The 13,353-nt window shown below is 34.1% G+C and overlaps 1 protein-coding gene across 1 annotated transcript in view; it reads left to right on the top strand.

Annotated features, from left to right (window-relative positions):
• The window catches only part of plxnb2b (plexin b2b), a 327,932-nt gene that overhangs the window by 294,325 nt on the left and 20,254 nt on the right, over nt 1-13,353 (top strand). Inside the window, exons 21-27 of the mRNA XM_056451371.1 lie at nt 367-478; nt 2,120-2,320; nt 4,366-4,545; nt 4,634-4,770; nt 4,860-4,960; nt 6,291-6,520; nt 12,322-12,503. Coding sequence (XP_056307346.1) covers nt 367-478; nt 2,120-2,320; nt 4,366-4,545; nt 4,634-4,770; nt 4,860-4,960; nt 6,291-6,520; nt 12,322-12,503 — 1,143 coding nt within the window. The remainder of the gene's footprint in view (nt 1-366; nt 479-2,119; nt 2,321-4,365; nt 4,546-4,633; nt 4,771-4,859; nt 4,961-6,290; nt 6,521-12,321; nt 12,504-13,353) is intronic.

Genomic DNA, 13,353 nt, shown 5'->3' with positions numbered 1-13,353 from the left:
ATTGATTGATTGATTGATTGCTTGATTGCTTGCTTGCTTGATTGATTGATTGATTGATTGATTGATTGATTGATTGATTGATTGATTGATTGATTGATTGATTGATTGATTGATTGATTGATTGAGCGCGCGTGCGTGTTTGGTTTTTAATATCATATTTTATTACACATTATAAGAATTTTTTTCCCAATAAACCAGTTTATAAATCATAAAGAATTATTTATTTCAGAAAGTAAAACTGCATGCAGCTGCATGTAGGGCAATAAAGTTTAGGGAAATACAGTTTGTACAGAAAAACAATGCCAAAAGCTTATGGAATGTCCCTACAATTCACAAAAGCAAATCTGTATGTGTGTGTTTTTTTAGTGGTGGCAGGAGAGTGGTGGTGCAGGGCTCTGGATTCGATCTGGTCCAGAAGGCCTCCATCAGGGTGGTGGCGTCTGCTGGAGAGTGGTCAGGACAGGCCATCCCGGAGGAGGTAAGGGAGATGCTGGTGTTTGTGTTTGTTTGGTGCTGCTTGAGTAAATCGCACTGCTCTGATGGATACGGTGAGAACTGCTCAACGAGGCCAGATTAAAGCAGCGTTTATCTCAGCCAAAACTCCACGAATGCTTCATTTCTTATCTGAGGAGCAGCTCCTTCTTCCTCTCCTCCATCTGTTCATCTATCAGATCAACACCCACACTGTGCGGGATTTCTGAATATCAGCCGGGAGGTCAACATCAAATTCACAATTCCTATTTTTATATTGCAGTACTTATTTTGAATTATTTTTAATGCTCATAAAGATATAGTTTACTGATCGTTTACCCCAATAAGCTTTAGTTAATAATGTTTTTTTAATTAATGTGGCATATTTTCTTTGTCCATCCATCCATCCATCCATCCAACTTATCAACTTAACTCTCCATCCATTCATCCATCATCCCTTCATTCATTTATCTGCATATTTATCTATTTATTCATCCATCCACCAACCCATCAGTTTATTCATCCATTTATCCGTCCATCCATCAGCCTATTTACCTTTTGGTTTATTCATCAATCAAATTGTTCAAACTATCATTTATTATTATTTAACATTTACTGAACTATCAATTTGTTTATCTGTCCATCATTTACTCATTTCGTCAACTTCACCATTCATTCCACCTATTTATCTCTTTATTCATGCATCCATCCATTCATCCACCCATGCATCCATATATATTTATCTTTTTATTTATTCACCCAACCATCAGTTTGTTTATCTATGCATTTATCTACCCATTAGATCATTTATCCATCCATCCATCCATCCATCCATCGATCTTCACCTAATCCATCAGTTTGACCATTCATCTGTCTGTTTATCTCTTTGTTCATCCATCCAACAATCCATCCATCCATTCACCCACCTATCAGACCATTTATTCATCTGTCTATCCATCGTCTACTTATCCATGTTCACCAATATATCCATCATCAGCCCATGTATCCATTTATTTCTCCATCCACCAACATACTCATCAATGTATCCATCTGGTATCTATCTTTATTCACCCAATACATTAATGTAACCATCTATCCATCCATCCAAACTGGATATCTATTCATTCATCCATCCTCTACCCATCCATCAATTTATACATCCAAGTATTTATAAATCCATCCACCTACCTCTCATCAGTTTTTTTTCCCATTCATTCATCAACCTATTTATCTATTCCTTCATCTATCATCTACCAAGTCAATTTAGCCACCTATTCCTCCATCATCCACCCATCCCACCAATTAAAACATCCTTCATCCATCCATTTGTTCGTCTGTCCTTCCATCCATCCACCAGTTCCATCCCTGTCTCTGTTGCTTTATTCATCATCTATCTTCATTCACCCAATCCATCAATTTAACCATCTATTCATTTATCCATCCATAATCCATTTTATTGTTCCGCCACCCATCTTTTAACTGCCAATTGGTCGAAATCAGATGCTGCCTTTCATTTTTTTCTTAAACAAGTTATTCGTGTAAATAAACATCACAGTAGGAAAGAAAAGAAGTCCCATGTCACGCAAACTTTAAATACACAAAAAGTAACAGTAACTCAATCTCTCTCTCTCTCTCTCTCTCTCCACAGTTCGTCGAGGACTTCCAACACAAAAACGACACTATGGTCACATTCCTGTCACCCGCAGTCAACGAGTCCCAGTCCTTCCGGACGTTCGTTCAGCTCGATAACCTCCAGATGGAGCTGACGCCGTTCGAGTATCACCCAAACCCCACATTTGATGAGCTCTCCAAGAGTGTGATCACCGAAAACAGCATGATCATCGTCACTGTGAGTGTCCGCTCCACATGTGTTTCAGACCATGCTCACACTAATGCGAAAAAAAGGGTTTCTTTTTGTTAATGAAGTTTTTGTCTGAACCATCTGCAATGAGCAAAGTTTCTATTTTATTTTCATCCTAGACTCATTGGGAATATGTGCCCAGGGATACATTTTTGAGAACCGAGAAATATGTACCCTGGATTAGGGTTGCACTATACTGGAATTGGGTACCAATCGATACTGAAATTTTAAAAACAGCTTATGGACAAACCAGCTGATCGACATGACTTTGAAACACTCCAGTGTCCCTGGACCTGTGGTTACACTCAGTAAACATTGGTGAGTTTGGTGAACTGATGACTTTCACGGCCAATCAAAGTCATTTCTGTTGAGCACATGAACCCAATGGCAAATCAGCGCTGTTTAAGAACCTGCTCAACAGCACTCAAATATTAGCGGGAAATGGAAGTTTTTAAAATTTCAGTTTCGATTGGTACCGAATTCCAGTATTGTAACAACCCTATAGAGAACATATAAACACAAGGTGATAACTAAACAAGACACAGGTTATTATAGTTAACGAAAACGAATGGAAAAAACGAAAACTAAAATTTTAAATAATTGTCGTTAACTGAAACTAGAACTAAAACTCTATTGTGTACATACAAAGCTAACTGAAACGAACTAAAATTATAGCAAAAACCTCCTTCTTGTGAATGTATTTAATACATAATTATACTGTAAGCCTTTTAGAAGTGAATATAATTCACGCTGCAGGTGTTTGACCCATACGGCACCTCATAGTCTGTAGTCTTGCTGCCATTGGCCAGATCGAGCCAGTTCTCCAAGTGGACATGACAGCAGCATGCTGACAGCATTAAATACAGACACTTAAAACTATTACTTTAAGACATTCGTGCCCAATAATGGGTTTTATTTCTGTATCCCGATCGTGAACAAATCTTTTTAACCGGATCTTCTAAGTGAACCGGTTGAACTAGTTCACCAAATCGAACTGAATCATTTGAAACGATTCGCGTCTCCAGTAAGCACTTATCCACAAACTACTTACTTTTTAACAAGCCTAATACCCCCTCTGACTCTAAATAATCCAGTATGTACTCTTATTCAGTTATTAGAACAGTAACATTACACTGAGATCAAATTTGAGAAGCGGTTAACCGATAATACTGCGCATTCGTGATTCAGTTAACCAAACACAAACAGTACATGACAGCCTGCTGTGACTGAACTAAACTTGAACAACTGCAGTGCGGGTAAACCGAGGGCTTGATTGAGAGGATCTGGCAAAACGTACGTTTATTTTATTACAGAAAATCGTAATGGAGTTTAAATAAGTGGATCATGCTTCAGTTGGGTTGCAAAACTTTACTGTAAGTCATTTTTCAGATCTCGGTAATGTTTTAACTGACTGAAATGACTATTGCTGACTACATGATGTTGAGTCCTAACATCCGCGTTAAATATCTGAACTTCCCATCACTACTGTGTATCTAACCTCAGAAGCACAAATATTGTACTTAAGGCTGCGGTCTTGTTATAATTGAATTTGAGGATGGTAGTGTGGTGGTAGTGTTCATGTGTCCTCTGAATACATGTTTCAAAAAATGTATAGCTGAGTTTTTATAATACAATATTTATTCTGTTGATTTTGAATCTTGCACCTAACAGATATCCTTATTTAGGGAAAAAAAACTAAAACTAATACTGAAACTAATAAAAACTAAACTAAGTAATTTCAAAATATAGAAACTAATAAAAACTAGTAAATCTGCCTCTAAAAACGAATTAAAACTGACTGAATTTGAAAACAAAAAGTCGAAACGAAATAAAAAATAGCTCACATATGGAACAAGGGAAACCCCTGGTGTATGGTCATGTGATGTACGTTTTCAGAAATGCTAGATGAAACGCTAGAGTGGACATGGATTGTTTTCAATCTAAAATGCCCTTTTAAAACTCAAACACATTAGTGTAAACGCGGTCTCACACACTGCTTCTTCACACTCGTAAACTTGTTTTCTGTGTGTCAGGGTCGTGGTTTTTCCAAAGCGATGACGGCGAAGGAGGCGCAGGCGTTTGTGGGGGATGTGCAGTGTATGGTCAACACGCTACAGGATGATAAATTATTCCTGGATCCGCCGATGAGCACACCTAGAGCTCGATCTAAGAGACAGAGGCGAGACACTGGGTCAGACCCGCTGGACCTGCTGGTGAGAAAACAACAGACATACACATCTATATCAGTCCATTTGTGTTTTTATATATATATGTGTGCGTGTGTGTGTGTGTGTGTGTTAGATTAAGTTTGGCAGGGGCGAGTGGGTGGTGGGCTCTGTCCACTATGAGAGGAAGTACAGTCTCCCGCTGGCCATCATCATCCCGGCGGTGGTGGTGCCCATGCTGATGATCATCGCCATCTCCGTGGTCTGCTACAGGTGAACATGCAGCACATCTGCTGATCCCAGAGCAGTTGATCTGAGGTAGCGTGAGCTGTGCTGAACTCATGAACTGATGATCTGTGCAGGAGGAAGAGTCAGCAGGCGGAGCGAGAGTACGAGAAGGTCAAACACCAGCTGGAGAACCTGGAGGAGAGCGTTCGAGACCGCTGCAAGAAAGAGTTCACAGGTCAACACGCACACACATATATACAATTCTGTCTGTCTGACATTTTATATATTTATATTTTCTATCTATCTATCTATCTATCTATCTATCTATCTATCTATCTATCTATCTATCTATCTATCTATCTATCTATCTGTCTGTCTGTCTGTCTGTCTGTCTGTCTGTCTGTCTGTCTATCTATCTATCTGTCAGTCTCTGTCTGTCAGTCTCTGTCTATCTATCTATCTAACTATCATCTATCTGTCTGTCTGTCTGTCTTTCTGTCTGTCTGTCTATCTATCTGTCTGTCTGTCTGTCTGTCTGTCTATCGTCTGTCATTCTCTCCGTCTGTCTATCTGTCTGTCTGTCTGTCTGTCTGTCTGTCTGTCTGTCTGTCTGTCTGTCTGTCTGTCTGTCAATCTATCTATGTATCTGTCTGTCTGTCTATCTATCTATCTATCTATCTATCTATCTATCTATCTATCTATCTATCTATCTATCTATCTATCTATCTATCTATCTATCTGTCCGTCCGTCCGTCCGTCCATCTGTCTTGTCTGTCTGTCTGTCTGTCTATCTATCTATCTATCTATCTATCTATCTATCTATCTATCTATCTATAGTCAGTCTGTCTGTCTGTCTGTCTGTCTGTCTGTCTGTCTGTCTGTCTGTCTGTCTGTCTGTCTATCGTCTGTCAGTCTCTGTCTATCTATCAATCTATCTATCTATTTATCTATCTGTCTGTCTGTCTGTCTCTCTGTTTGTCAGTCAGTCTGTCTGTCTATCTGTCTGTCCGTCCGTCCGTCCGTCCGTCCGTCCGTCCGTCCGTCTGTCTGTCTATCTATCTGTTTGTCTATCTATCTATCTATCTCTCTGTCCATCTGTCTGCTTATCTATGGCGTAACTTGCGGTGTACCTCAGGGATCTGTCTTTGGTCCAAAACCTTTTCTAAAAATAGGCAATGCTTTAAGAAATTGGTGAATGTCTGTCTGTCCGTCTGTCTGTCTATCTATCTGTTTGTCTATCTATCTATCTATCTATCTCTCTGTCCATCTGTCTGCTTATCTATGGCGTAACTTGCGGTGTACCTCAGGGATCTGTCTTTGGTCCAAAACCTTTTCTGAAAATAGGCAATGCTTTAAGAAATTGGTGAATGTCTGTCTGTCCGTCTGTCTGTCTGTCCGTCTGTCTGTCTATCTATCTATGGTATCTGCAATGTTGCCTCATATTTTGTGGAAAAAAATAAGGAACTTCATATTGTGAAATTGTCATCTTGAGGTCAGATGTCTCTGAAAGAGTTTTTCTGAATACAGTAGAAGCGCTGATGCTGAACGAGTCGTTTTCCACACAGATCTGATGATTGTAATGGAGGATCACACTAATGACATCAGCGAGGGCCGAATCCCCTTCCTGGACTACAAGACCTACACTGACCGAGTTTTCTTCCTGCCCTCGAAAGATGGCGCCAATGATGTCATGATCACTGGTAAACTGGACATCCCAGAATCCCGCAGGGCGACGGTCACGCAGGCACTGAACCAGTTCTCCAATCTGCTCAACAGCAAAACCTTCCTCATCAATGTATGAAACACACACACACAGTTAAAAATATATGATCAACAATTATGAACATTTATTTTTATGTTATTTTGACATATTAACCAAGCTTCAACTTAATTTTTTTCACGAGTTCACACTTAGCTGATGATTGATGAAGTTTACACTTAGCTGATGAAGCAAGTTTGCACAGAAATGATAGTCAGCCTGTTTAAGGACTAGAACCGGTGATGTTCTTGCTGTGAGGCAAAAGTGTTAATTATTGGGCCACCGTGCTGCCCTATGAAGGGAAAGGTGGAGGAGTAGGGGTGGAAGGGGGGATTCTTCAAGGCGAAGATGACTGTAGTGAGAAACCCTGGCTCTTTATAGTGAGTTAGGAATCGTCTGATTGGTGAATCATGCATTAGTTAATGAGGAACCAGCCGTGTTCAATCATAATCACGTGATCTCCTTGAAATTAGTTTATAAATAAATTTCACAACGTCACGAGTATTTTTATTGCTTTTGTTTTATTATGTTTTGTTTGTTTGTTTGTTTGTTTTTTGTTTGTTTGTTTCTTTTTGTTTTGTTTTGTTTCTTTTTGTTTTGTTTTGTTTGGTTTCTTTTTGTTTTGTTTTGTTTGTTTTTGTTTTGCTTTGTTTTGTTTCTTTTTGTTTTGTTTCTTTTTGTTTTGTTTTGTTTCTTTTTGTTTTGTTTGGTTTCTTTTTGTTTTATTTTGTTTCTTTTTGTTTTGTTTGTTTCTTTTTGTTTTGTTTTGTTTGTTTCTTTTTGTTTTGCTTTGTTTTGTTTCTGTTTGTTTTGCTTTGTTTTGTTTCTTTTTGTTTTGTTTTGTTTTGTTTCTTTTTGTTTTGCTTTGTTTTGTTTCTTTTTGTTTTGCTTTGTTTTGTTTCTTTTTGTTTTGTTTTGTTTTGTTTCTTTTTGTTTTGCTTTGTTTTGTTTCTTTTTGTTTTGTTTTGTTTCTTTTTGTTTTGTTTGGTTTCTTTTTGTTTTGTTTGGTTTCTTTTTGTTTTATTTTGTTTCTTTTTGTTTTGTTTTGTTTGTTTCTTTTTGTTTTGTTTTGTTTCTTTTTGTTTTGTTTGTTTCTTTTTGTTTTGTTTTGTTTCTTTTTGTTTTGCTTTGTTTTGTTTCTTTTTGTTTTATTTTGTTTCTTTTTGTTTTGTTTTGTTTCTTTTTGTTTTATTTTGTTTCTTTTTGTTTTGTTTTGTTTGTTTCTTTTTGTTTTGTTTTGTTTGTTTCTTTTTGTTTTGTTTTGTTTCTTTTTGTTTTGCTTTGTTTCTTTTTGTTTTGTTTTGTTTCTTTTTGTTTTGTTTTGTTTCTTTTTGTTTTGTTTTGTTTCTTTTCTTTTTGTTTTGTTTTGTTTGTTTCTTTTTGTTTTGTTTTGTTTGTTTCTTTTTGTTTTGTTTTGTTTCTTTTTGTTTTGCTTTGTTTCTTTTTGTTTTGTTTTGTTTCTTTTTGTTTTGTTTTGTTTCTTTTTGTTTTGTTTTGTTTCTTTTCTTTTTGTTTTGTTTTGTTTGTTTCTTTTTGTTTTGTTTTGTTTCTTTTTGTTTTGCTTTGTTTCTTTTTGTTTTGTTTTGTTTGTTTCTTTTTGTTTCGTTTTGTTTCTTTTTGTTTTGCTTTGTTTCTTTTTGTTTTGTTTTGTTTCTTTTTGTTTTGTTTTGTTTCTTTTTGTTTTGTTTTGTTTCTTTTCTTTTTGTTTTGTTTTGTTTGTTTCTTTTTGCTTTGTTTTGTTTCTTTTTGTTTTGCTTTGTTTCTTTTTGTTTTGTGATGTTTCTTTTTGTTTCGTTTGGTTTCTTTTTGTTTTGTGATGTTTCTTTTTGTTTCGTTTGGTTTCTTTTTGTTTTGTGATGTTTCTTTTTGTTTCGTTTGGTTTCTTTTTGCTTTGTTTTGTATCTTTTTGTTTTATTTTTGTTTCTTTTTGTTTTGTTTTGTTTTGTTTCTTTTTGTTTTGTTTTGTTTCTTTTTTGTTTTGTTTTGTTCGTTTTGTTTTGTTTTATTTTGTTTATTTTTGTTTTGTTTTTATTATGTTTTTATTATGTTTTTTAAATAATCCTATTCTGCTCACCAAGGCTGCAGGGGAAAATATTGTAAAATATAATTACAATTTTAAAATAACAAATTTCTTATTAAATGTAGTGTTTTAGAGATTAATTGTCAGCATCATTAGTCATCTTCAGTGTTGCATGATCCTTCAGAAATTAATATAAAACTCTGATGTGATGATCACGAAGCATATTATTTTTAGTGTTGTGCTGCTTTATAATAATAGTGGTATGTATTTTATCCATTAAACACATGTTAAATTTATCAAAAGTGAAATTAAAGACATTTATGCAAAAGTTTGGGAACTTTCTACAGAATCTGAAAATATGAAGAATTTTAACAAAAATAAGTAAGATCATACAAAATGCCTGTTATTGTTTTATTTAGCGTTAGTATTTAGTTTATTTAGATGTTTTAAGATATAATGTATTGCAAATCTGAGATTTTTTTTGACAGAATTCAGACTTTATATGACTTTTTTTCTGCAGTTGAAATGAGTTTATAAGCATTTTTTTTTTACAATTTATACTTTTATTTCTCCCAATTCTGAGCTTATATCTTACTATATGGAGTTTTTATTCTCAGAAGTGCAACTTAAAATCTCAAACTAGTTCGTATACTCCATTAATCATTGGCATCCTCACCTTCTGGTTTTAAATGGTTAATAGCTGAAAAGGTCAGTAAATAAAGATTTGAGGATAATTGTTGGGGTTTCTCATCAGGAACGACACATGCATGAGTGATGGAGCCCTGTAGACTTCTTTCAGACGTTCACTCAATTATAGCCAACGACAGTAAAATGGCCCCCGAGGACTCAATCAGCTCCGCGCACTCATTAAAGTCTTTTATATTCATGCCGGAAACACAATTAAACATTTACGTTTAATGGCACACATGTAAACGCATAAACAAGCTCAGCGTTCGAGACCGGCCTGTAATTATGTCCCTGGTGTTTATATCGTTGCACGCAGCACACAAAAGTCCATCATAACCAGACAGCAATAAAACTTAATGATCATTAGAATAAAACAAGACGCTTGTTTGAGATGTGAGTCTGAATGCTGTACTGTTAGAATTGTACACAAAAGAACAAGAATCGTACACGAAAAGCTGTTCACGTCACAGGATAGCAACAAAAATATACATACAAAATTCTAATGTTTTTCTAAATTCTCACAATATTACGCAATACTGACTCTTTTTCGACAATATTTCGAATACTGAATCTTTTTAACAATATTTCGCAATACTGACTCTTTTCGATCATATTTTTACAATACTGACTTTTTTCGACAATATTTCACAATGCTGACTCTTTTCAACAATAATTCGCAATACTGACTCTTTTTGACAGTATTTTGAATACTGACTCTTTTCGACAATATTTTGCAATACTGACACTTTTTGACAGTATTTCGCAATACTAACTCTTTTCAACAATATTTCGCAATACTGACTCTTTTACGACAATATTTAGCAATATTGACTCTTTTCGACAATACTGACTTTTTTGGACAATACTGACTCTTTTTGACAGTATTCCTAATACTAACTCTTTTCAACAATATTTTGCAGTACTGACTCTTTTCAATAATATTTGGCAATACTGACTCTTTTTTGACAATATTTCGCAATACTGACTCTTTTTGACAGTGATTTGAAAACTGACTCTTTTCGACAATAATTCGCAATACTGACTCTTACAACAATATTTAGCAATACTTACTTTTTTCAACAATATTTCTCATTATTGACTCTTTTCAACAATATTTCACAAGACTAACTCTTTTCAACAATATTTTACATGACTAACTCTTTTTAACAATATTTCGCAGTACTGACTCTTTTCGACAATATTTCACAATACTGACTCTTTTTCGACAATATTTCACAATACTGACTCTTTTTCGACAATATTTTGCAATACTGACTCTTTTTGACAGTAATTTGAAACCTGACTCTTTTCGACAATAATTCGCAATACTGACTCTTTTTGACATTATTTTGAATACCGACTCTTTTCGACAATATTTCGAATACTGAATCTTTTTAACAATATTTCGCAATACTGACTCTTTTCGACAATATTTCGAATACTGAATCTTTTTAACAATATTTCGCAATACTGACTCTTTTCGATCATATTTTTACAATACTGACTTTTTTCGACAATATTTCACAATGCTGACTCTTTTCAACAATAATTCGCAATACTGACTCTTTTTGACAGTATTTTGAATACTGACTCTTTTCGACAATATTTCGCAATACTGACTCTTTTCGACAATATTTTGCAATACTGACACTTTTTGACAGTATTTCGCAATACTAACTCTTTTCAACAATATTTCGCAATACTGACTCTTTTACGACAATATTTAGCAATATTGACTCTTTTCGACAATACTGACTTTTTTGGACAATACTGACTCTTTTTGACAGTATTCCTAATACTAACTCTTTTCAACAATATTTTGCAGTACTGACTCTTTTCAATAATATTTGGCAATACTGACTCTTTTTTGACAATATTTCACAATACTGACTCTTTTTGACAGTGATTTGAAAACTGACTCTTTTCGACAATAATTCGCAATACTGACTCTTTTACAACAATATTTAGCAATACTTACTTTTTTCAACAATATTTCTCATTATTGACTCTTTTCAACAATATTTCACAAGACTAACTCTTTTCAACAATATTTTACATGACTAACTCTTTTTAACAATATTTCGCAGTACTGACTCTTTTCGACAATATTTCACAATACTGACTCTTTTTCGACAATATTTCACAATACTGACTCTTTTTCGACAATATTTCGCAATACTGACTCTTTTTGACAGTAATTTGAAAGCTGACTCTTTTCGACAATAATTCGCAATACTGACTCTTTTTGACATTATTTTGAATACCGACTCTTTTCGACAATATTTCGCAATACTAACTCTTATCAACAATTTTTCGGAATACCGACTTATTTTTGACAATATTTTGCAATACTGACTGTTTACAACAATTTTTCACTATACCAACTCTTTTCACCAATATTTCGCAATATTGACTTGTCTTGACAATATTTTTAAAAACTGACTCTTTTCGACAATATTTCGCAATACTAACTCTTATCAACAATATTTCGGAATACCGACTTATTTTTGACAATATTTTGCAATACTGACTGTTTACAACAATTTTTCACTATACCAACTCTTTTCACCAATATTTCGCAATATTGACTTGTCTTGACAATATTTTGCAAAACTGACTATTTTTGACATTATTTCGCAATACTGACTCTTTTCCGACAATACATTGAATACTGACTCTTTTCGTCAATATTTCAATTACTGACTATTTTTGACAATATTTCAAATACTGAATCTTTTCCACTATATTTGGCATACTATCTTTTTTCAACAATATTTGGAAAGAATGAATCTTTTCAAATTACGACTTGACAGAGAGGTCTGGCTTTACATCTCACATTATGGTAATTTTTCAGCAAATTTGTGACTATTTGTCGCAGTACAGTTTGTGTCTACCAAAGCTAACTCTTTTCTGCATAACAAAACTTTGTCGCAATTCTGACTTTTTTCACAATACTTTTACTAGACATTACGATACCTCTCAATTGCAAGAAAGCCAAAATTATGAAGTAAAAAGTTACCCTTTAAGTTTTTCTACAGTATTCTGTGAAGAAATTAATTCTATAGTAAAATCAGTAGTGTTTGTAAAAACTGATCTCTCTCTCTCTCTCTTTCTCTGTGTTTGTGTGAAGTTTATCAGAACACTGGAGGGCCGTCCGGATTTTAACGCCAGGGCCAAAGTGTATTTTGCATCTCTGCTGACCGTAGCTCTTCATGGTAAACTGGAGTATTACACCGACATCATGAGGACACTTCTGCTGGGGCTCATGGAGGATTACGTTCACAGCAAGAACCCAAAACTGCTGCTCCGCCGGTGAGACACCATGACATCTATGTAAAACAAAGATAAAGCATATATAATAAACATTTTAAAAAGAGGAAAAATCAAGAGAAAGAAAAAATATCTAACATTTTTATTGAAAATTTGTAGTTTGTAATTTTTTTTTTGAATTTAAGGGTATCATCTTTATATTTCTAAAGATGTTTGGTGACTAAAATATTATTTTGATAATAATAAAACCAATATTTTAAAATGTAATGATAATAATAATAATTATTATTATTATTATATATTAGGGCTGCAAAATATATCTTTTCAGCATCGATATCGCAATGTGATCATTTACAATAGTCACCTCGCGAGTACATGCAATGTTGAGTCTGGATTATAATTTAGTATTCTGTGAGTGTTTTTAGATGCCTTTGATTGTGTGAGGGTTTTAAAAGCATTGAAGCATAAGAAACGGCACCGTTTGTATCTTAGCAAATTAATAACGATTAATTTTATTGAATTGTTTATAAAACAAAAACGATGCAGTATTATTTTACATTTGATTATTTAATTACTGTATACCTGAATACTGTTTGACTCCTCGTAAAACAATCAAACACTGTTTATTTAATTTGTATCCATTTCATTATTAAATGTATCTATGCTTGTAGACCGTTTCTTATATTTTACGCATATGCACTCCCCTAAAGAATCATCCCAATCGATCTAAAATTATCATTTCTTTCCAAATAGTTATTCAACTCATCTAGTGAAACTGTATTCCTATCTGTATATATCACATAATAAAAAAATATCGCAATGTTAGATTTTTCCAATATCGTACACCCCTAATATATATATATATATATATATATATATATATATATATATA

This window comes from Danio aesculapii, chromosome 25, assembly GCF_903798145.1.
Source record: "Danio aesculapii chromosome 25, fDanAes4.1, whole genome shotgun sequence".
Lineage (NCBI taxonomy): Eukaryota > Metazoa > Chordata > Actinopteri > Cypriniformes > Danionidae > Danio > Danio aesculapii.
This window is presented reverse-complemented; position numbering and strand designations above follow the sequence as displayed.